Below are 23,411 nucleotides of genomic sequence, written 5' to 3' on the forward strand. Positions count from 1 at the left end.
ACATACATACATACATACATACATACATACATACATACATACATACACACACAACTTAAAAAGAAAAAAGAAAAAATACTTCGGCATGTGAATAACCCCTGTTTACTAAAGTTACTAAGGCAGGAAGATTACTTGAGTGTTTGAGATCAGCCTTAGGAACACAGACTGTCTCAAAACCAAAAGGCTGGAGAGGCAGATATCTCAGTGAGTAAAAATTCTTACTGTGTAAGCAGCAAGAAGACCTGAGTTCAAATCGCTAACACACTGGTAAAAGCCAACATGGGGTAACCTCAGCATGGGAATAGGAAAAAGTCTGCTGACAATCAGTCTAGCTAAAGAGAAGTTTCAGGTTCAGAGAGAGACTGTCTCAGAAGCGAAGAGAGGTACAAAGAAAATATTCAGCATTATCTCCCCCCTAATCTTTGCATATGCATATATATACAGATGTACAGCTTCTCTACACCTGTGTGCAGACCACACATAACAAACAAAATAAAGCAAAACAAACTGTTTAGAAGTAATAAATTAATAAGCAACAAACACTTGGACTTAAGTTTTGTGGGGTGATAAGTACAGATCCTCTAGCATCCTTCTACATGCAGATATTCAGTTGAAGATGTTTTCTTTTTTCCACTGTATAACTTTAACTTCTTTGTCAAAAATCAAGTATCTGTAAGTGTGTGGGTTTATTTCTGGGTCTTCTATTCAATTCCACTAATCAACCTGTTTATTTTTATGCCAATCAAAAGCCTCAACATAAAACCAAATACACTAAATCAAATAAAAGAAAAACTGGGGAATTGATACAGGAGACAGCTTCCTGAACAGAACACCAACAGCTCAGGCTCTAAGATCAACAATTAAGAAATGGAACCTCATGAAACTGAAAAGCTTCTGTAAGCAATGGACGCCATCAATAGGACAAAATACACTAGAAAAGATCTTCACCAACCCTACATCTGCTTAATGGCTAATATCCAAAATATATTAAGAACTCGAGAAATTAAACACCTGGAGAGGACAGAAGCTCCCCAAGGACCAAATATATCAGGGCACAGGACCATGTATGGATATAACCTAGAACCCCTGCTCGGATGTAGCCCATGGTAGCTCAGGTTCCAAATGGGATCCAAGGGGAACAGGAACTATTTCTGACATGAACTCAATGGCTGGCTCTTTGACCTCCCCACCCCACCCCACCCCCTGAGGGAGGAGCAGTCCTGCTAGGCCAAAGAGGAAGACATTGCAGCCAGTCCTGAAGATACCCGATAAGCTAGGGTCAGATGGAAGGGAAGACTTCCCCTAACAGTGGACTTGGAAAGGGGCAGGGAGGAGATGAGGGAGGGTGGGATTGGGAGGTAATGAGGGAGGAGGCTACAGCTGGGATACAAAGTAAATAACCTATGATTAATATAAAAAAATAAAAATTATTTAAAAAAAATTAAACACCAACAAATCAAATAATCCAATTTTTAAAAATGGGGTACAGGACTAAACAGAATTCTGAACTCTAACGGCCGAGAACTTTAAAAAATGCTCAATGTCCTTAGCCATCAGGAAAATGCAAATGACTCTGAGATTCCATCTTCCACCTGTCAGAATGGCTAAGATCAAACACTCAAGTGACAGCACATGCTGGCCAGGATGTGGAGCAAGGGGAACCCTCCTACATTGCTGGTGGGAGTGCAAACTTGTACAACCACTTTGGAAATCAATCTGGTGCTTTCTCAGAAAATTGGGAATAATAGCTCTATCCAAGACCCAGCTATACTGCTCCTGGGCATATATCATAAAGGTGCTCCACCATACAACAAGGACATTTGTTCAACTATTTTCATAGCAGCTTTATTCATAATAGCCAGAAACCAGAAACAACCCAGATCTCCCTCAACCGAAGAATGAACAGAGTATTCCATTTACATAATGGAATTTACATAATAGAATTCTATTTACATAATGGAATACTACTCAGCTATTAAAAGCGGGAAAATCATGAACTTACAAGCAAATGGATGGAACTAGAAAATACTGTTGAGTGAGATACTTCAAAACCAGTAAGATACACATAGTATGTACTCACTTAGAGGTAGACATTAGCCACAGGATTGCCATACTACAATCCACAGACCCAAAGAAGCTAAGTAACAAGGAGAGCCAAGGGAGGATGTTTGAATTACACTCAGAAGGGGAAACAGAATAGACATCAGAAGTGGATGAAGAGAGAGAACTGGATGGGAGAGGATGTGGGGAGGGGAGCAAAGGTAGGGGTCAAATGTAAGCAGAGTGGGGTGGGAGGCGAGAGGGCTGGGAGAGAAAAGGGAAACAGGAAGAGGGCATATCTAGAACAACCTGGAGGACTGCAAGAGAGTGGTGGGCTCCTAGAAGGATACCAGGGTGACTAGCTGAGACTCCTAGACGCGGGAAACATGAAGACTGAAGTGGCCACCTCCTAGCCAGGCAGAGCTTCCAGGACAGAGGGGGACACCAACCAATCCACAAAACCTTCAACCCAAAATTTACCCTGCCTACAAGATGTGCAAGGATAAAGATGGAGCACAGATTAAGGGAATGGTCAACAAATGACTGACCCAACCTGAGAGCTACCCTATGGCAGAGAGCCAACTTCTAACACTGTTAATGATTCTCTGCTTTGCTCTCAGACAGGAGCCAAATATACTTGTTCTCTGAAAGGCTCCACCTACAGATGGAAACAAATCCTGAGACTGCATCTAAACATTAGGTGGGGTTGAGGTAGTCTTGTACAGGAGTGGGGAAAATGATAGAAGGACCCTGAAGGGACAAGAATTCCACACAAGACCAACAAAGTCAACTAATCTAAGCCCAGGGGGCCTTACAGAGACTGAAGCACTAACCAAAGATCATGCATGGACTGGACCTAGACCCCCTCCCATACATATGTAAAACTGATGGGCACCTTGGTCCTCATGTGGGTCCCCTAGCAAGTGGATGGGGGGAAGAGGGGCTGTCTCTGACATAGACTCTATTGTCTGCTTTTGTATCACTTTCCCCTAGCTAGGCTGCCTTGTGTGGCCTCAATGGAAGAGAATGCACTTTAGTCCTGATACAACTTGATGTGCCAGGTTGGGTTGATATGAGGGGGTGGGGAGCTCCCCTTTTCTGATGAGAAGGGAAGTGGGAAAAGAGGGAAGAGGGTGGGACCAGAAAGGATAGAGGGGGCTGCGATCAAGATGAAAAAAAAAATCAGCTGAAAAAATTATTACAGAAAAAACGTAGCCAGGCATGGTGGTGCACACCTTTAAATCCCAGACTCTGCAGGTGGATCTCTGGGAGTACAAGGCCAGCCTGATCTACAAAAAAAGAGTCAAAGATAGCCAAGATTATACACAGAAACCCTGCCTCGAAAATCCAAAAGATAAAAATAAACAGCACCTTGCCTCAGCAGGTAAATATCTGCCTGATATAATAAACCTAATTAAAATATAATTATATTTATGTTTTATAAATATAATTGCCTGCTTCATGTATACCAGATCCTAAGTTGATCTTTGCCACCACTAAAAGGAAACTATATTGGGGAGAGTATTTAAAAAGGAAATGCTTGGGCTGCAGAGATGACTTAGATGTTAGGAGCAGTGACTGCTCTTCCAGAGGTCCTGAGTTCAATTCCTGACAACCAAATGGTAGCTCACAACCATCTATAATGAAATCTGGTGCCCTCTTCTAGAGTACAGGCATACATGCAGGCAGAACACTGTATATATAATAAATAAATCACTAAAAAATAAAAGGAAATGCACATCTGTAATCCCAGCACTCCTATATAATCAATATGAAAGGTGGATTAGGAGAATCACCCATAAGCTCAAAAGCTGGATAGCCTAGAGCATGAAGCATGAGCAATCTTGTCTCAAAGTTGTTAACTGATACACACACACCTCTACCTGTCTCACATACACAGAAATACACAATCTCTCTCTCAAGTGTATGCACACACACAAAAACATACATATAACATATAAAAATTATTTAGAAGAGAACTGTATGAAAACTATCCATCTTTTTAAAATGGGCCGGCTTTCACCAGGTGGTATTGGTAGCACATGCCTTTAATCCCGGTACTCAGGAGGCAGAGGCAGGCTGATCTCTGTAAATTGGAGGCCAACCAGGTCTACAGAGTGAGCTCCAGGACAGCCAGGGCTGGGCTATACAGAGAAACCTTGTCTTGAAAAAAAACAAGAACAAGAAAACCCAGTAGCCAAATTAAATAGGGCCTAACTGCTAGCTTTACTTAACAGCCTGTAACTATAAAGCCAACAGTTAGAGACTGATAAAGGAAGGACTGCTCCACACTGAAGGCCAGAATCAGTCACAGACTGAAATGTTGTAGGGCTAGAACGATGACTCAGCAGTATCTGCTCTTCTCAACAGCCTTGTTGGGTTACCAGCTCTCACATGACAGCTAATAACCATCTGTTACTCCAGTTCCGGGGGATCCTCAGTCTAACCTCTGTCAATAGGGTATGCATGTGATGCACAGACATACAAGCAGGCAAAACATCCATATACATAAATTTTTTAAAAACTTAATTGCTAAAATAAGAAAACATGAGTACTAAAATTCTTTATAGAATTATTTTCTTTTACTGAAAGGCATCATATTTAGATAAACTGAAAGATATTAGTAAGTATATTGACAAGATTCATTTGTCCATATACTTAAGGCAAACCCAATCAAACCCTTCTACATTTTTTTCTATTTTATGGTTTTGTTTTGCTAAGAAAACAGCAAGAGATGTTCAGTTCAGTAGGAGCAGCGCAGGCCATTCATCCTACAAGCCCTGAATTCCACTGCCAGCACCATGTAAACCAGGCATAAAAACATAAACAGCTCTAACTCCAGCACTCAGAAAATGTACAGAGACAGAGAAGGATTAGAAATTCAAGGCTGTCCTCTTCTACAAAAGCCAAGTCCAAGGCCAATGTGAGACCCTATGTCAAACAAACAAACAGAATTAAACAAAAATCTAATATAAACAGAAACAAGAATAAGTAAAACAATCCTCAAACAATTTTCAGGTATGTTTGTCATGACACTATACAGCTAACTTAATTGAATAACTTGGTTTTAACTGGTACTGGTTAAATAAAAATCAAACAGTAGCTTTTGCACATCACTTAGAAGATAACTACTAAACAATAACAGACAATTTATTAACATGCAAAAAGAAAAAGTGTCCTATCCAATACTAAATTAAAAAGTTTATTGCTGGGGTGGTTCTTTTGTACACTGTGTAAAGATTGCCTTTGTATTAGTCAAATCCTGATTTCTGTACCAGCAGAGATCTGATTACAAGCCCTGGGAGAACTTTGGATTGTTATTCTTTGCTGCACCATATTTTGTAAACACTCCCTCCACACCTTCTGATTGGTTTAATAAAGAGCTGAACCCCCTATAGCAAAGGTAGGAAAAGAAGGTGGGACTTCTGTGGAGAGATAGGAACTCTGGGAAAGAATCAGGCATGGAAAGAGTCTCCAACCTGACATGGAGGAAGAAACAGGTGCCGGGACTAAGGTACTGAGGAGAGCAAATGGGCCATGTGGCGGGACATTAGCCAGGCCAGGGTTGTCAGCTTAGAACAGCTGAGAATCTGCCCAACTATAGTGCCTAAGCATATAAATATAATGTCTGTGTCCGAGGAAAGTTCCATTTTAGTTTATCAGAAGCACAGCACGGTGACATGAGCCCTTAATACCAGCACTTGGGAGGCAGAGGCAGGTGAAGGTCTATATAGTAAGTTCCAGGACAGCCAGTGCTATGTAAGGAGACCTCGTCTCAAAAATAAAATAAATAAAGTTTACCAAGATTTTATAACGGGGAAATGTGAACCACAGAGGAAAAAATGCATTTATTAACAACTACATTAAAATTAGGTTAAATATATGCAAGTATCGCACAGTGGAGAAAAAGCTAATGCAGTAACTAGAAATTTAATTGCTCCAAATAGTTAGAGAACTACCGTAATTCAATAAAGATCAACAACATGGGAAATGGGCAATAGATTTACTAAAAGTCATCTTATAAAATTTTAAATGGCCAATAAACATGAAAAAATGTTCAAATGAATTACTATTAATTATTATTAATCCGGAAAATTCGAAATGAAGGGCCAGCAGGATGGCACTGACGCCAAACCAAGCCTGGTGACCTAAGTTTGATTCTCAAGACAAAAATGATGGAAGGAAAGAACAGATTTCTGCAAGTTGTATGATGACTTCTATGTACAACATGGCACAACCACACACGTACACAAGCATAAATAAGTAAATATATAAAGTGAGTTTCATATTTTAAGTCCCATTCTGTTAATATTTTTATATTTTGGTAGATAATATGTGGGCCCGATCTGAGGTAACTACAACACTAATTCACCAATGCCAAAAGTGTCAATGAATGAAATTCTCAGAAATTATTTGCTTTTGTTTTGGGAGACAAGGTTTTTCTGTGTAGTCCTAGCTGTCCTGGAACTCGATCTATGGATCAGACTGGCCTCAAACTCAGAGATTTACCTGCCTCTGTCTCTGCTGGGATTAAAGGTGTATGCCACTACTGGCCCACAAGAATTAAATTTTGTATTCCTACAAAACTTGAGAATTTATACTCCTTAGCAATCACCTAACAAGCAGAATTAAACTGTATACAAATCCCAAGAGTTACCTGTTAATCTCATATGCACCATGAGCTACTCGTTTTCACATTTCAAGTGGTTGAGGAAAAAATAAAATGAATGTGTTCTGACACAAGAGAATTATATGAAATTGAAAGCATCCATAAACATTGGAAACAAACACTAAATCATTCACATACTGCCTATAACAGTTCAGATTAACTGTTACACAGGTGTATTGCTGCAACATAGACATACATCTAAAGTCTAACATGAAGTCTAACATGTTTACTGTCTTTCATTTTTAAAAAGTGTATCAACCGTGCCATAGAGTAATGAATTTTAAAGCTGTTTCAGACTGAGGCTTACTGTAAGAAACTCTTCTTATGACAGAATTCTACATATGGGAATTGTTATTTATGTATGAGTGTTTTGTCTATGTTTATGTCTTGCCTCTATGCAGCACGCGTATGCAATGCCTTCAGACGCCAGAAGAAGGCAACAAATCCCCAGAACTAGAGCCACAGACTGTTATGAGCCGCAATGTGTGTACTATGAATCCAACCCAGGTCCTCTGGAAGCACAGCCAGTATTCTTAACCAGTACGCCTTCTCTCCAGTCCCTAGTTTTTATTATGGTCCCTGTGAGTGTGAGGTAAGAAGAGCACACATATACTGTGCTTACAGTGGACATGTAGAGATCTGGTGAAGTAGGTTCTGTCCTAGGTCACCTGGCTTGCCTAACAAATACCTTTACCCATACATACTAAGCCATCTTCCCAACCTGTAGAAGGTGTTTTCTTATACGTTATTAGTCAATTTACATAACAATAATGCTCACAGAAAAATTTATAATAGGAAACTGGGAAACATCAAGAACTCCATGAACACTGAGACATACTTTAAAAAGAAAACTAAGTACTGCAGTGCTAAAAAAAAAAAAAAAAACAGAATCTAGTCCCTGGCACAGGCTTGCTTTGTCTGTTTTTGTACACAGACACATGCACATGCAGGCATGGGTACGCACACTGGTCTGGGGATTTTGTTTTCTTTGGCTTTTTTGTTTGTTTGTTTGTTTGTTTGTTTGTTCTGGTTTTGGTTCTTTGAGACAGAATTTCTCTGTGTAGCCTTGGCTGCCCTGGGTTCACTTAGTGAACCAGGCTGGCCACAAACTCACCAAGATCTGCCTGTCTCTGCCTCCCAGAATGTTGTGGTCTGGGGTATTTTTGAGACAAGATTTCACTCTAGGATTGGCTGACTACACAGCCCAGACTGACTTCTAACTCATTATTATAATCCTCCTGCCTGAGCCTTCTAGATATTCAAATTATACAGATGTGACCCATCACATCTGACCTTTAAAATTCTAGTATATCTTATATGTAAGATACAAAACTACAAAATTCCTCAAAGAAAACAGATAGAAAGCTTCATGACCCTAAATTTGGCAATGACTTCCTGAACATGGCACCAAAATTATAGGTAACAAAGCAAAGATAGAACATAGACCACATGAAACTAGAAAACTTCTATATATCAATGAAAACAATCACAATGAGAAGACAGATAATAGAATCTGAGAGTTCTGCAAATCATGTATCTGAAAAAGGATAATATTCAGAATGTATGAAAAAGGTTTATTAAACAAAAAGACCCCAGATAACCTGGCTATAACTCAGGCAAAGGACTTGAAGAGAGATTTCTTCAAAGACATTGACAGCCAACATGCACTCAAACTTAAAAAAAAAAAAAAGTAAACAATACAGTGAGATATTGAGGACTTAGATTCCCTGATAGGCAAACAGATGGGAGGCGGCATAACTAGGAATAAAGATGGTGAATTTCCAAGATGGCTGCTTCTTCTTTGCTCTCCAATCTGAGGCAAAACCTTAGACCCCTGCTGACAGATTAGCCAAAGTAGTTCAAGGCAGATCAGACACATTTATTAACAGTTGTGTGGCCATCAGCCACCAATCATTGGGAGGAAGACCCATTGGAAGACTTTAGCCCTTGAGGAGTGGATTTTCCAGCTCCCAGGCCCCATTTGCTTTGCAGGGTTCCTCTCTGTGTGCTTGCTAAATTCTTTCTTCGCTGGACTGCTGTGTTTGAGAATTTCCCTATTGTTAACTGTTGTGACACTAAAAGATTTTTCTGGCCTTTTAATTTTTTAACTGGCAGAGAAAACACACCCAATCAAGAACCCTACCTAGGCAGTAACAATATTACATATTAGTTACAACAGATGCTACCAAAAACACAGAAAATAATGTGGGGTTTGGGGATATATTAAGATTCTATACAATTGGTGCTAATATGTAATGTAAACAATTTACAAAAATAATACAGTTTAAAAAGATGAAACTAAAATTGTCATATGATCTAAAAATCCCCACTTCCAGAATACATTTTTTTGGAGCGTGGGGAGAAGTATCTATTCCATTCATCGGCAAATTTATTGATTGAATGACTTATCTTTGTCTGTTTTGGTTTAGTTTGGGTATTTGATCTTTGCCATTTTCTATATTTCCTAAATATTAACCTCTGTCTTAAGTACAGTAAAGAAAGATCCACTCCCCTAACCTTCTGTAAGCTCTGACTTTGTTGTGCAAAGGCTTTTAAGTCAATTCTTGGTACTGTTTCCTATACCACTGGATTGCTTTTCAAAAAATACCTGCCTAACCCTTAATCTTTTGTTTTGTTGTTGTTTGTTTTTTGAGATAGATTTTTTCTGTGTGGCCCTGGCTGTCCCGGAACTAGGCTCTGTAGACAAGGATGGCCTTGAACTCACATAGATCTGCCTGCCTCTGCCTCCCAAGTGCTGACATTAAAGGTGGGTGCCACCACCTCCTGTCCTATCCCTTAATCTTTAAGTGTTTCTCCTATGTTTTTCTCTGGTAATTTCAAAGATTCAAACATTAAATCTTTCATCAATCCTTAATGTTGTACACTGTGGAAGACATGGGTCTTGTTTCAATCTTCTACATGTAGAAATACAATTTTCCCAGTATCACGTTAACAGGCTTTCTTTTCCCAATGTATGCTTGTCAGAGCCTTTTCAAAGGAAACTCAGGTGGTTACAACACTATGGACTTCTTAGCAGGTCTTTGCCGGTCTTTGAGTCCATTCAATTAGTCCACATGTCTGTCTCTGTGTCAATATCATTCTGGTTTTCTTACTAGGCTATATAATATCATTTGAGACCAGGTACTATAATAACTCTAGCAATGTTTTTTTCTGCATAAAATTGTCTTAGCTATTTGTGATCTTTTGCTTCAATATCTTTTTTCTAATTCTGTGAATACCATTGGGCTTTGACGGGAAATATATTGAATCTGCAAATTACTTTTACTGACATAGTCATTTTTATAACATTACTTTTCCAACTGATGATTATGTGACTCCTTTCCCTGGCTTCCTCAGTGTTCACAGTTTTTAGTATAAAGGTCTTTTATTTCATGCTTATGTTTACTCCTACAGCTGGTTTGTTTCTGGTTTTCTTTTGAAGCTATTATGGATGAGTTTTTTTCCCCTTTTTCTTTCTTGGCAAGTTTATTACTGATATATTTTAAAAGGCTATTGATAAAATGATTTAAAAAGTTTATTATTGACATATACTGATTTTTATAGGTTGATTTTGTACTCTACCACATTGTTAAAAATATTTCTCAAATATTAGAGTTTTGTGGTGGATCGTGTCACTTGAAAATAGAAATTAATTCTTCCTTTCCTATTTGTATTCCTTTTCTTTATTCTATCTTAGGCTCTACGTAAGACTTTGAGCTAAGAGAGGCATCTTTGTGTCATTTCCAGACTTAGAGGACGTAGTCTCAGTTTTTCTAAACTTCATATAATATTCAGGAAAGGTTTGTTGTAAGTGTTCTTTATTACATGGAAATGTATTACTTCTCTTCCTAGTTAACTCAGGACTTTTACCATGAAGGGATGTTGAACTTTTTATGAAGGCATCATCTGAGACCATGTTGTTTCTGTCTATTTCTATCCTAAATTACACTTACTGATATCTGAATGCGAAGCATTGCAGCTGTTAGCAGGAAGTAGGATTTCAGCACCAAATGAATAAAAAAAGAAATTTAAAAAGTGGGCACAACTGTTCCTACATATGATGGAGGAAAAAGTTTATTGTCAATAAAAGCGAGTGCATAGATAGAGGCAGGAGTATCTGGGAGAGTCCAGAATGAACATGACCCTGAACTAGGCCATGTGAAGAGGGAGGGGAAAGGAAAGAAAAGGGTAGACAAAAAGGGCAAAGTAAATAAAATAGCTGGATTATATACAAGACATCTGGGAAAAGAGCAGCCCTAGGCTGAAAAAGTTTAGGGTAAGGGAGAAAATATGACAGCCATACTATTTAAAAGGTACAGACTGAGGGATGCTGGGAGACCTTGAAGGCCAGGTCCACTATGGTGTTAAACTGGCACCTCAGTTAGCCATTTGTCCCAGGTTTAAGACCTAATATCAACCCTTGCTGGGAAATAGTTTTGTGCACTGTGTATTCAGATACTGATTTCTGTGCCCAGAGATCTGGACATGGACATTGTCATTACTATTGAAAAATCTCCTGTTTCTTATACTTATGGTTGAGAGCCTAGCCTTTAACAGCTGAGCTATCTCTCCAGCCCAGAATCTTCTGTCTCAATGTTGTATAAAAACTTTCATCTCTGATTAGTTAATAAAGAACTGAACACCAACAGCTGGACAAGAGAGGAGAGTTGAAACAGGACTTCCAATCCCAGTTAGAGAGAGTCCCAGGTAGAAAGAGAGAGAGAAGAGTGAACATTGTAGCAGATTTTTGATCAGAACATGGCTGTTCTAGCAAAAGACCATATCTAAAGGTCTTCCAGGGTTGTGTGATCCAGCTAGCAAGAGATCACATCCAAAGATCTTCTAGGTAGGTCTGTGTGATCTTGCTGGAATATAGACACACCGTTAATCCAGGAGACTGAGGCAAGTAGATATCAGTTCAAGGCCAGCCTGGAACAGAGCAAGCTTGAGGTAAAGAAAAGCTTAGGTTCAGGAGTGGTGGTACATGCCTTTAATCCCAAGCAATGAACGTAACGTTAAGTTTGTAGAAGGAAGCGCCCATGTCTGAAAGTTATGTCTGTGTGGCAGAAAAGATGACAAATCAGAGAAGATTTGACAGAATAGGATGCAGCCAACTCTGAGAGGATAGAGAAGCTACTTAAGGGGAAATGCAGAGTGAAAAGAGGCAGTTTTTACCAGGACAGTAATAGAGTCAGGTTGCAGAGAGAGAACTCAGTGAAGACCAACGAGCCAGAGAATGACAGGGGCCAGGAAGTTAAAGCAGATTGCTTGAGTTAGTCTGAAGCCAAACAAAGAAATTGAGAGGCAGAGAGAGAAGCCAGATTGAATAAGGCAACTGGAAGAGGAGTTTGAGCCAAAACAGCTGAGTTGAACCAGCCAGCTCAGAGCTCAGTGAGAACAAGAAAGGTGAGCTAGGTAAAGCAGTAAGTCTCGGATGCTGAAAAACATTCTAGGCCTAGATTAGATTTTATGGAGGCTAGAAGCTTCCAGGACTAGGCCTATGTTAGCAGAAGGAGGCAGTAAGCCTCCGAGACAACAACTGAAACAGATGAATAAAAGTTCCTTTTACAGACCATGAGAAGGTTACCATGAGGAGACAGATGGAGCAGGAGTAGCCAGGTTGAGACTAGATGGCAGGTAATGAGGCACATGGCTGGGAAATATCCAGAGCAGCATAGTCAGGTTAGAATAAAGGAGAGTCTGCCCACCTATAGTGCTTTGAAGCTTACTAATAAATACAATAGGTCTCCATGTCACTGTCTGGGAGCTAGAGACCAGGCATAGAAAAAGCCCATACTATTAATTTTACAATCACTGTAATAAAATAAACTTGTTCATGACATATACTCTTAATGTGTTCTTGAATCCAGTTTGCAAAAATGTTGGATAATTTTGTCTCCCTCCTCACCGAAATAACTGATGTGTATGTGTGTATGTGTATGAGAGGGAGAGAGCACACACGCGTATGTATGTGTGCGTGTGTGCACAGGCACCTAATCAGCCCTGGGCAGAGCGAATCTGGTGGTTTCCACGTCTACTGTATACAACAATCTGAGGGACACTGGTGTAAGCTCTTCATTAAGGGCTGGTAGAATCGGGTAGTGCATCTGTCCAGTCTTGAGCTGATCTTTGTTTGGAGACATTTTACTATCATTTCAATTCTGTTGATTGTTCTAGCTCTGTGTTATTTAATTTGGTTAGTCAAATTTATCCATTTCTTCTATTAGATTCTACAGTTTTTTGTAATGTAAGTTTACAAAGTACTCCCTAATGATACTTTCTCACTGGATGGTTTCACTAAAACCTTCCCTTTTTATTTTTTAATTTGACACTTCACTCTATTTTCATTAGCGCAGCTAGGGATTTCTCCGAATTTTTCATTCTCCCTCAGAAAATCAGCTCTAATTACATATACTGTACTTTTAATTTGTTTCATTACATTTTTGGTCTGATCTTTATTAATTTTTAATGTTTACTACTTTGGGGTTTGAATAGTTCTTATTTTTCTAGAATCTTGAAGTGTATCATTAGATTATTTATTTGAGGTCTATCTGGGTTTTGTTTTTGTTGCTGCTGTTTTGTGTTTATGTTTTTGTTGTCTTTTGTTTGTTGTTTTTCTTTTGTTTTGTTTGTTTGTGGTTGTTGTTGTTTTTGCTTTATTGAGACAGAATTTCTCTGTGTACCCCTGGCTGTCCTGGATTGGCTTTGTAGGCCAAGCTGGCTTCAAACTCACCTGCCTCTGCCTCCCCAAGCACTAGGTAACAGGCATACACCACCAAGCCTGGCTTGTTTTTTAAAGATTCTCATTATGTAGCCCTTGCTGGCCTAGAACATCTTCTCATGTTCTAGGTAAGACCTTAAATTAACAGAGATGTCTTGTCTACAAACCCACAAATGCTAGGATTAAAGGCATGTACTAACATGCCTGACCTTTAAACTTTTAAAATTATAATTACGTATTTGCACATGTTTGTGTAGGATACTTGCACTTGAACAGAAGTACCCCTGGACTCTAGAAAAAGCTGGTACATTCCTGAGAAGCTGGAGTTACAGATGATTTTGAACTGACCATGTAGGTGCTAGGAACTGAACTCAGTAAATATGTAAAAACAGTGCTCTGCAAGAGCAGTGTGTACTTTAAATGCTGAGCCATCTCTCCAGCCCCTCTATTTTTTAATATAAGCTATTTATCATAGCTATAAGATTTCCTCTGAGTACTGCCTTCACTGTACCCTAAGGTTCTGGTGACCTGTTTGCTTATTTTCTTTCAATTCTGAAATCCTTTTAACTTCTTCAGATCTCTCCACTGACATGCTGGTCATTCAAGGCTGTTATTATTTAATAATACTATTTATTACTACACTTAACACAGTTGTACAGTTTCTATCATTTCTCTTGCTACTGACGTCTAGTTTTTGTACTTTCATCAGAAAAGATAAGGTTAGAGAGATTCTTTTCTACGTACAAACACTTGTTTTGTGTCTGAGAATGTATATTTAAAGAAAGTGCCATATGGTGCTGAGAAAACGGTATATTCTGCTTCTATTGAATAAAATGTTCTACAGATATTTATCAAGTCCACTTGAATTTTAATATAGTTTAATTATTTTATAAACTAAAACAACACTGAGAATTGTGTTGTTTTTCAAATAATAATAATATCTGTTTTTTAGCAATATTTTATCCCTAAGTAAATTTAAGACTTTGGTTTTGGGGCTGGAAAGATGGTTCAGAAGTTAAGAACACTGGCTATTCTTCCAAAAGATGCTGAGTTCAATTCCCAGCAACCACGTGGCAGCTCAGAATTGTATGTAACTCCAAAATCAGACACCCACAGACATAAATACAGGTTAAAAAAAAACAAACTTTGGTTTCCACTAGGCTGAACAATGGCTCAATGGTTAAGTGCACCGATAGTCTCCCAGCATCGGAGTCAGGTGGCTCAACTGTCTCACCTGTGCAGCACCTCCTTTCTTCCCTCCACCCCAACAAAAATAAGGAAAATCATTTCTCTAACTTTCTAAACAAAAAATAAAAACTGGGGCAGGAGAAATGGCACAGCGATTAAAAGCACTGGCTGCTCTCTTCCAAAGGTCCTGACTTTAATTGCCAGCAACTAAATGGTGGCTCACAACCATCTATACTGAGATCTGGTGCCCTCCTCTGGCATGCAGGCAGAATGCTGTAAAAATAATAAATTAATTAATTAATAAGAAGAAAAGAACATTAACCAAATTAGCTTTAAAAAAAATTAACAGGGTGTGGTGGCACATGCCTGTAATTCCAGCACTCTGGAGGCAGAGGCAGCTGGATCTCTGAGTTCAAGGCCAGCCTTGTCTACAAAGTGAGTCCAGGACAGCCAGGACTACCCAGAGAAACCCTCTCTTGAAAACAAAAACAAAAAACAAAAAAAAACATTGTCCATTATTGTGTATTCTTTGGAGTCTTCAAACATTGTGAATGGATATTTTAGCATAAATATATTGAAACTAAGCAAGGTATGGCAGTTCATGCTTCTGGCACATGGAAGATAGAGAGATAGACAGCCAACAGTTCAAGGACAAACTCAGCTATATAGAGAATATGAAATTATTCTAGGCTACAAGTGACCATGTCTCAAAAGAGCCAAGTACAAAATCAGGTAGAGTATGCCTGTAATCCCAGCACTAGAGAAATCAGAAGCCCAATATCATCCATGACAAAACAGCAACATCTTATCTCAAGAAAAAAAAAAAACCACAGAAATAAGTGATGAAGGATTTAAGAGAGACTTCGATTTAGGTAAACCTGCATTCAGGCTATCACTTAAAAGCTAAACTGTAGGGCACAGAGAGATGGCTCATCGATTAAGAGCACTGGCTGTTCTTCCAGAGGACTCTATTCCAAGGACCAACATGGTAGCTCACAACCATGTAACTGGCAACTCCAGTCCCAGGTGATCTCCACAGGCAACAGGTACTGATGTGGTGTGCATACACACATGCAGGCAAAATACACTGTTTTGTTTTTATCCTAAGTAAAAACATAAAAATAGCATCTTCATCCAGGTGGCCACTGTAGCAAATAGCACACACCTAATAAAAATTTCGTTCTGTTCTTTACTAAGTGATCTTCAGTCTTATTCGAAAGCAAAAACAAACTCAACAATGAGACTATGACTTCAAAGTTTCTTTGAAGCTAGTTTGGCAAACAAAAGGTAAATTTAAGTATTCAGATAGCATTTCTAGACCAGTTCTTTATTTAGGAGACTAAAATTGGGTGTGGTGGCACACACTTGTAATCTGTGCAGTAGGAGGCTGTGCTGGCCAGTTTTATGTCAGCTTGATACAAGCCAGAGTCATCAGAGAACAGGGAGCTTCAAATGGTCTATTTATTTTATTTTTTTAATTTTATTACGTTATGTGTATGTGTGTTTTTTGCCTGCACATGTGTATGCATACCACAGCAGTACCTGTCACCTTAACCAGATTTCTGTAACCATAAAGCCGTATGAAATAGAGAACCTGGGTTCTCTATTATGAGAAGCTAGGTATGATGGCTCACATAATATATAATCACAACACGTAAGAAACTAAGGTAAGGGCTGGAGAGATGGCTCAGAAGTTAAGAGCATTGGCTGCTCTTCTCGAGGTCCTGAGTTCAATCCCCAGCAACCACACAGTGGTTCACAACCATCTATAATGAGATATGGTGCCCTCTTCTATACGTAATAAATAAATAAGAAAGAAGAGAAAAGAAAAGAAAGGAAAGGAAAAGAAAAAAAACTAAAAAGAAAAGAAAGAAACTAAGGTAGGCTAGGTATGGTGGTGCACACCTTTAAAACCAGCACTCAGGGAGCACAGGCAGCCAGATCTACCAAATGAGCCCAGGACAGCCACACTCTGTTACACAGAGAAACCTGTTTCAAAAAAACCAAACTAACAAACAAAAGGAAGAAAAGAAGAAAAAAACTAAGGTAGAAGGCAAGATTAAGACCAGCCTGAATTATACAGTGTGAGGCAAGCCTGGCCTACAGAGTAAGATCATGTTTCAAAAAGACAAGAGAAGCAGTTGGATAGCTCGGGAGAAAAACAATCGCTGAGCAAGTCTACAGACAGGAGTTGATTTCTGGAGCCCACATAAGGCGAACAGAAAAATAAAATCCTTAATTGTCCTCTGACCTTCTCAGGTGTACTGTGACATACCTGGGCCTAACTCTGGGCATACAACAATAAATTTAAGTTAGGAGCTGGAGAGATGGCTCAGTGGTTAAGAGCACTGTCTGTTCTTCCAGAGGTCCTGAGTTCAATTCCCAGCAACCACATGGTGGCTCACAACCATCTACACCCTCTACTGCTCTCTTAGAACACTAATATGCATAAAATAAATAAATAAAATCTTTAAAAGTTTAAAAAAAAATAAAATAAATTTAAATTACAATTAAAATTAAATCAGAGGGAACTGGAGAGATGGCTCAGCAGTTAAGAGCACTGTCTGCTCTGCCAAAGGACCGGGGTTCAATTCCCAGCACCCACATGGCAGTTCACAACTGTCTATGCCCCCAACTCCAAGGGATCTGACACCTTCACACTAATGCACATAAAATAAAATTAAATTAGTAAAACATAAAAAAAAATTAAATCAGAGAAATGTATAACAGGGTGGAACCTATTGTTTTCCTAATTAATAAAACTAACAGAATTTTTTTAAAAGAATCGGGTGCATGTAAATGGAATCAAAATCTTCAAAGACATCAGTATATTTCTGACCCTTCTATATTATTACTATAATTTAACTATTCAAGGTATGTCGTCTTCATTTTCCTAATAAAACTGTTCTTTACCATTTAAAAGAGAAAAAAAAATACATATGACTTTTCCCAACTAGTAATCGAAACAAGTGTTCTGAATCTAAGCAACTATTACTTCATGAACAAATTAGCAATGCTTATTTTTTTTAAACTGTAGAGTCTATTCTCAATGAATTTACTCTTTAACAGTGATGTTAACTGTTCTTTAATGACAAGTTGGTGATCTCAGGGACTTTTACTGAACACAAATCTTTGATGGAAGCTGGGCATGGTGATGCATGTCTTTAATCCTAGCACTTGAGAGGCCAATCTCATACACACAGTGAGTTTCAGGCTAACCAGGGCTACATAGTAAAACTGTCTCCAAATATAAATAATATAACATAAAATAATGAATGCAAAAAAGAAAACTACTTAGTTCACATCTATTAATAACATACAGAACTGAGAAAAGGGGAGTTTATACCAACTATTGAAAAATTATTTGGTTAAAAAAGTATAGTGGTAAAAAGTAATGAAAATGAGAAAGTATGGTAGAGGGATGAGTTCTAGCTGCTATATTTTAATATCTGTTTTCCTGACTACCAATTATGAGTTCAAAGATGAGCAGAAATATCAAGTTGGCCCAATTATAGTCTTTCTATATTAACTTGCAATTTTAAATGAATATACATATAAAAAAGTAAAAAATACATGAAAATATCTACTCTAAAATCAAGTCATACTAGTCTGGTATGTATATATATTCTTATTTCTTTTACTGAAACCAACAATAGTATCAAATTTTGTTTGCAAAATTGTTAGTTCTGTTAGCTGACTGAATTACACAAATTCAAAAAACTGTTCAATGTTTTGACTTGATCTTATTTTTAGTATGTGATTTCTATCATACTGTCAAATAAAAACAAGACAAAAACTGTTAAAACACAAGATATGAAAGTAATCTAGAAAAATCCAAAAGGAAAGACTTCTGGAGGGCAGAGCGCTCAGTGGTTAAAATCACTGGCTGCTCTTCCAAACCTGTGTTTGACTGTACACAAATGAAACACACAGCTCACAACCACTCATACTCTAAAGGACGCATACATACCAGACAGGCATGTGGTACACATGCATGCAGGCCAAATATCCACATACATAAAATGACAAAAAAATCAACCAAGAGTTTAGAAAGACAGCTCGGCAGTTAAGAGCAAGGACCATTCCAGTATCTGCGTCAGACAACTTGTAAACGACAGCATCAAGGGGAGCTGCTGCTTCTGGCCTCCTCCAAGACTCATTGCACATACAAAGACACACGCAGAGACAAAATTAAAAATACATTTTTTAAGTCATTCAAGCTAGGCACAGTGGCAAATGCCTTTATTCCCAGTACTCAGAAGGCAAAGCCAAACAAGCCTCTGAGTTCAAGGCCAGCCTTATCTACATATACTGAGTTCCAGACCAGCTTGGACTACGAGAGGCTCCACCTCAAAAAACAGTCACTCAAACAAAACTACTTTCTGAAGACATTATAAAAGCAAAGGCTCATGATCTTTTGCTGAAAAGTCTTAAATTTTGTTCTTTACTTCTCATTAAATACTGTGAAATATTAGTTGTACATCTACAATGTTTCTTCTAGGGATGTAGCAATACTATTCAGTGACAGAGCAATTGCTCAGCTAATGTGAAGCACTGGACTTAATCCTTAGGACCACAATCAATCAATCAATCAATCAATCAATCAATGTATGTTTCTTCCAGCTAGACTCTATTGCTTGCAACAAGAAGGACATTCAAGAGCTAAATCCACTTAAGAGGAAAATTAGTTATTATCAGTTATCATTCAAAATGTTATCAAACTAATTGCAGAAAGAAGGTACTCACAGATCTATAAGCAGAGGTAGGGTAAAGAAAAAGAAATACAATCTTCTTTAAGAATTCTAAATGACTCCTGGCACAAGCCTGTAGTCCCAGCCTGGGGAGGCAGAGACAGGCAGATTTCTATGAGCTCTAGAACAGCCAAAGCTACACAGAGAAACCCAAAAAAACAAAAAACAAACCGAGGGGAGGGAAAAAGAAAGAGGACTCTAGATAACAGCCAGGTGGTAGAGGCTCACGCCCATAATCCCATCAGGAGGTCCAGGACAGCCAGGTATACACAGAGAAACCCTATCTCAAAAACCCAAAGAAGGGTGGAAAAAATGACTTCTAGATGACAAAACTTACCACACTTAAACAAGTATGTAAACATTCTTGTCAAATTCATCAATTCTACTTAGTATTTATTTTACAGAAATACTTGAGCAAGTAAACAACGTATATAACAGAACATATTGTGTTGTTTATAATAAAAAAATTGGGAAGCTAGTTATAGTACAGCCCTATAATAAGATACCCAGTAGCAATTAAAAAGATACACATACTAATTCTATATTCACTGATGCATAATGTTGTCTTATACAACTGAATGAAAAAAGCAGGAACAATATTCATGTGGTTACTGAACATAAATCTCATAAAACATATATGTATACAGTCACAGAAAAAGTCTGGAAAGATATATATTAACTCTTAAAGCTCATTAAATCTTTTGAAAATATTTAATTTCTACTTTCTTCATTTTGTACTGTAATAGAATGTATTACTTTTATAATCTATCATACAGCATCTAAGAAGACCGCAAGCAAAGTTAAAAAAACCTGTAAAAAAAAAAAGGTTGGGCTGGAGAGATGGCTCAGAGGTTAAGAGGATTGACTGCTCTTCCAAAGGTCCTGAGTTCAATTCCCAGCAACCACATGGTGGCTCACAACCATCTGTAATGAGATCTGGTGTCCTCTTGTGTCATGCAGGTGTACATGTAAGCAGAACTCTGTATAAATAATAAATAAATAAATTAAAAAAAAAAAAGAGTGTGTTCTTTAAAAAAAAAAAAAAAAAAAAAAAGGTTAAGTACAACCTATATAACTCATACTAACACAAAATATTGCTATATTTTAGCACAATAAAAATGGAAAGGTTTACTGAACAATAAAAAAGATTCTAAACACCTCAACTTAATGACATTGAAACTAAATCAAATTGAACCATCACACAATTCAACACTAACTAAACACTCTAATGCTTATTAAATGCTAAATCCACTTAACCTATCAAAACATAACCATTTATTTTTTCTCAAATTGTACTTACAGTTCTCTACAATTTCATCAAAAACTGCATCACTTTTCTGCTCAAACTGAAAAAAAGAGAGAGAGAAATAACATTACTCTCAAATATTTCAGTCTTATTTTCTGGAATCCCTATCTACTCCCACAGTAGCATGCTGTGGCAATGGCTCCTGTGGAGTATGTGGGGACTAAGACAAAAACAGATCAAAATCTGAGGTAATTCTAGACCTTTAAAATAGACAGCAAGCAGAAATAAAGCAGAGGACACTCCTGGAATTCATGGTACTCTTCTCTGCTTCAGCCTTCAAAATGCTGGGATTTCAAGCATAAGCCACGAGAGCCGGCAAGCACTTCGCAAAGATAATTAGAGAACATTTCTGAACCATAACACTAGCACAGCTCAAAGTCACATTGGGAAGTGATACTAAAGGATATCAAGAGGTTCACCTTTGTGATTTCAATATAAAGCTACTTTTTAATGTTTAGTAATGTACTCCAAACTATTGCTAAATAACTATGCTATCTGCCAATTCCTGGTTTTCACAAGTATTTTTTTTCTGGGAGTTTAACAAGTATTTAATATTTAATATGCTACAATCTTCAAAATTTTTTTAAAGATTTACTTATTTTTATTTTAATGTACACTGGTGTTTTGACTGTATGTATGTTTGTATCAGGATGTCAGATCCCCTGGAACAAAGGTTACAGACAATTGTGATCTGCCATGTGGGTGCTGGGAATTGAACCTGTTCTCTGGAAGAACAACTGGTACTCTTAACCGCAGAGCCATCTCTCCAGCCCCAATTTTCAAATTTACTAAATATTAAAAACAGGAAATTCTTCGCTCCTACCTGTCCCTTACTACTGAACTTTTCTTCCCATCACTACTCAGCCATCGCACTCTCACCTACAAAGTACAGGTGCTATCAAAACTCTAGACATCCACTAACAATTAGCTGAAGTTGGCAAGCAACACCAATTATGTCAATTACTTATTATTACCATTTATTATTACAATTAATTATTATTAAAATGGTAATATGATTACCAATTATTACAAATGATTACCAAATTTACCTTGTTCTAAAACTACTGGTTGATTAAAAAAAAAAAACTGAAGAAATATGAAGTATAAAAATAGGAAAAAGGGGGCTGGAAAGATGGTTCAGAGGTTAAGAGCACTGACTGTTCTTCCAAAGGTCCTGAGTTCAAGCCCAGCAACCACATGGTGCCTCATAACCCTCTATAATGAGATCTGGTGCCCACTTCTGGCATGCAGGCAGAAAACTGTATAAATAATAAATAAATCTTTTAAAAAAAATAGGAAAAAGGAAACAAAGTTATCAACATCTACAGGTACCATAATTAATTGAATAGCCCAAAGCTGTAGTAGTAACTGGAACAAGCAGTTGAGAAGAGTTTGGTCATAACAGAAAAACAGCAGGTTTTCTCTCATACAAAATCTAGATCTAGTAACATATATGTACATATGGGTGACCTGAGGGCAGAAGAGAGACCAATGGAGGAAGGAAGGGACCAGCAAGAGGAGAGGAAGAAAGACAGAAAAGCATAATGACAGCATGAATGTGAGCAAAAACAGTGACATATGTTAAGACAATGTTAAAATGAAACCCATTATTTTGTACACTAACAATTTTTTAAGAAAAAAATGTTATTAGGAATAGGAACACATTTCAAGTAGGATGATTTTTTACAAAATATTCAAGAAATCAACAGCAGAGACAGAAGAGACAACACTGCAGTTAAGAGCACTTGGGGCTCTTCCAAGACGGCAATTCAGCTCCTAGCACCTCAACCGCGTGTTCACAACTGTCTGTAACTCCAGCTCCAGGAAATCCAACACCCTCTTCTTGTCCTCTGCAGGCACATCCTCAATCTCTCTCTCTCCTCTCTTTCCTCTCTCTTCTCTCTCTCTCTCTCTCACACACACAGAAATGTACATAAATAAATAATATTTTTGAGCCAATCTATAGTTGGCTGGATACACATAAATCAATGTGATATACCACATAAATAAACTCAAGGGATAGGAACCACAAAATTATTTCAATTGACACTGAAGAAGAATCTGATAAAGTTCAACAATCCTTCATATTCAAAGTTTTGGAGACTTTAGAGCTGGGTGTGCTGACACACCCTTTAAGTCCAGCACTTAGGACACAGAGGCAGACCAATATGTGAGTTCCAGACCAACCTGGTCTACACAGGAGTTCCAGGTGAGCCAAAGCTACATAGTGAGACCTTGTCTCAAAGTGAGGTTGGTGGGTGGCACTACAGAGATGCCTCAACTTCCAACACCCACATGGTGGCTGACAACCATGCTGTTACTCCAGTTCCTGGGGATTCAATGCCTTCTTCTGACCTCTGCAGGTAAAACTTTCACATAGAAAGTAAAAGTAAGTAAATCTTTTTTTTTTTTTTTTTTTTTTTTTTTAAAAAGCAAGTTTTGCGGGGCTGGAGAGATGGCTCTAATGTTTAGAGCACCGGCTGTTCTTCCAAAAGTCCTGAGTTCAATTCCCAGCAACCACATGATAGCTCACAACCATCTATAGTGAAATCTGGTGCCTTCTTCTGGCACACAGGCACACATGCAGGCAGAATGCTGTATAAATGATAAATAAATAAATAAGTCTAAAAAAGCAAGTTTTACTGTATGAAAGACCTTGGCACACATGCAGGCAGAATGCTGTATAAATGATAGATAGATAGATAGATAGATAGATAGATAGATAGATAGATAGAT

General features: G+C 38.0%; 1 protein-coding gene across 3 annotated transcripts in view; it reads right to left on the bottom strand.

The window, feature by feature from the left end:
- Zmym4 (zinc finger MYM-type containing 4) overlaps positions 1–23,411 on the bottom strand; it is a 122,927-nt gene that overhangs the window by 75,157 nt on the left and 24,359 nt on the right. For all 3 annotated transcript variants that reach the window (XM_055610978.1, XM_055610977.1, XM_055610980.1), the window contains one exon: positions 20,670–20,715. In XM_055610978.1, the coding sequence (XP_055466953.1) occupies positions 20,670–20,715 (46 nt within the window). Of the gene's footprint in view, positions 1–20,669; positions 20,716–23,411 lie in introns of those variants that run through there.

Source organism: Psammomys obesus, unplaced genomic scaffold (assembly GCF_907164565.1).
Source record: "Psammomys obesus unplaced genomic scaffold, mPsaObe1.curated_primary_1811, whole genome shotgun sequence".
In the NCBI taxonomy this organism is placed as follows: domain Eukaryota; kingdom Metazoa; phylum Chordata; class Mammalia; order Rodentia; family Muridae; genus Psammomys; species Psammomys obesus.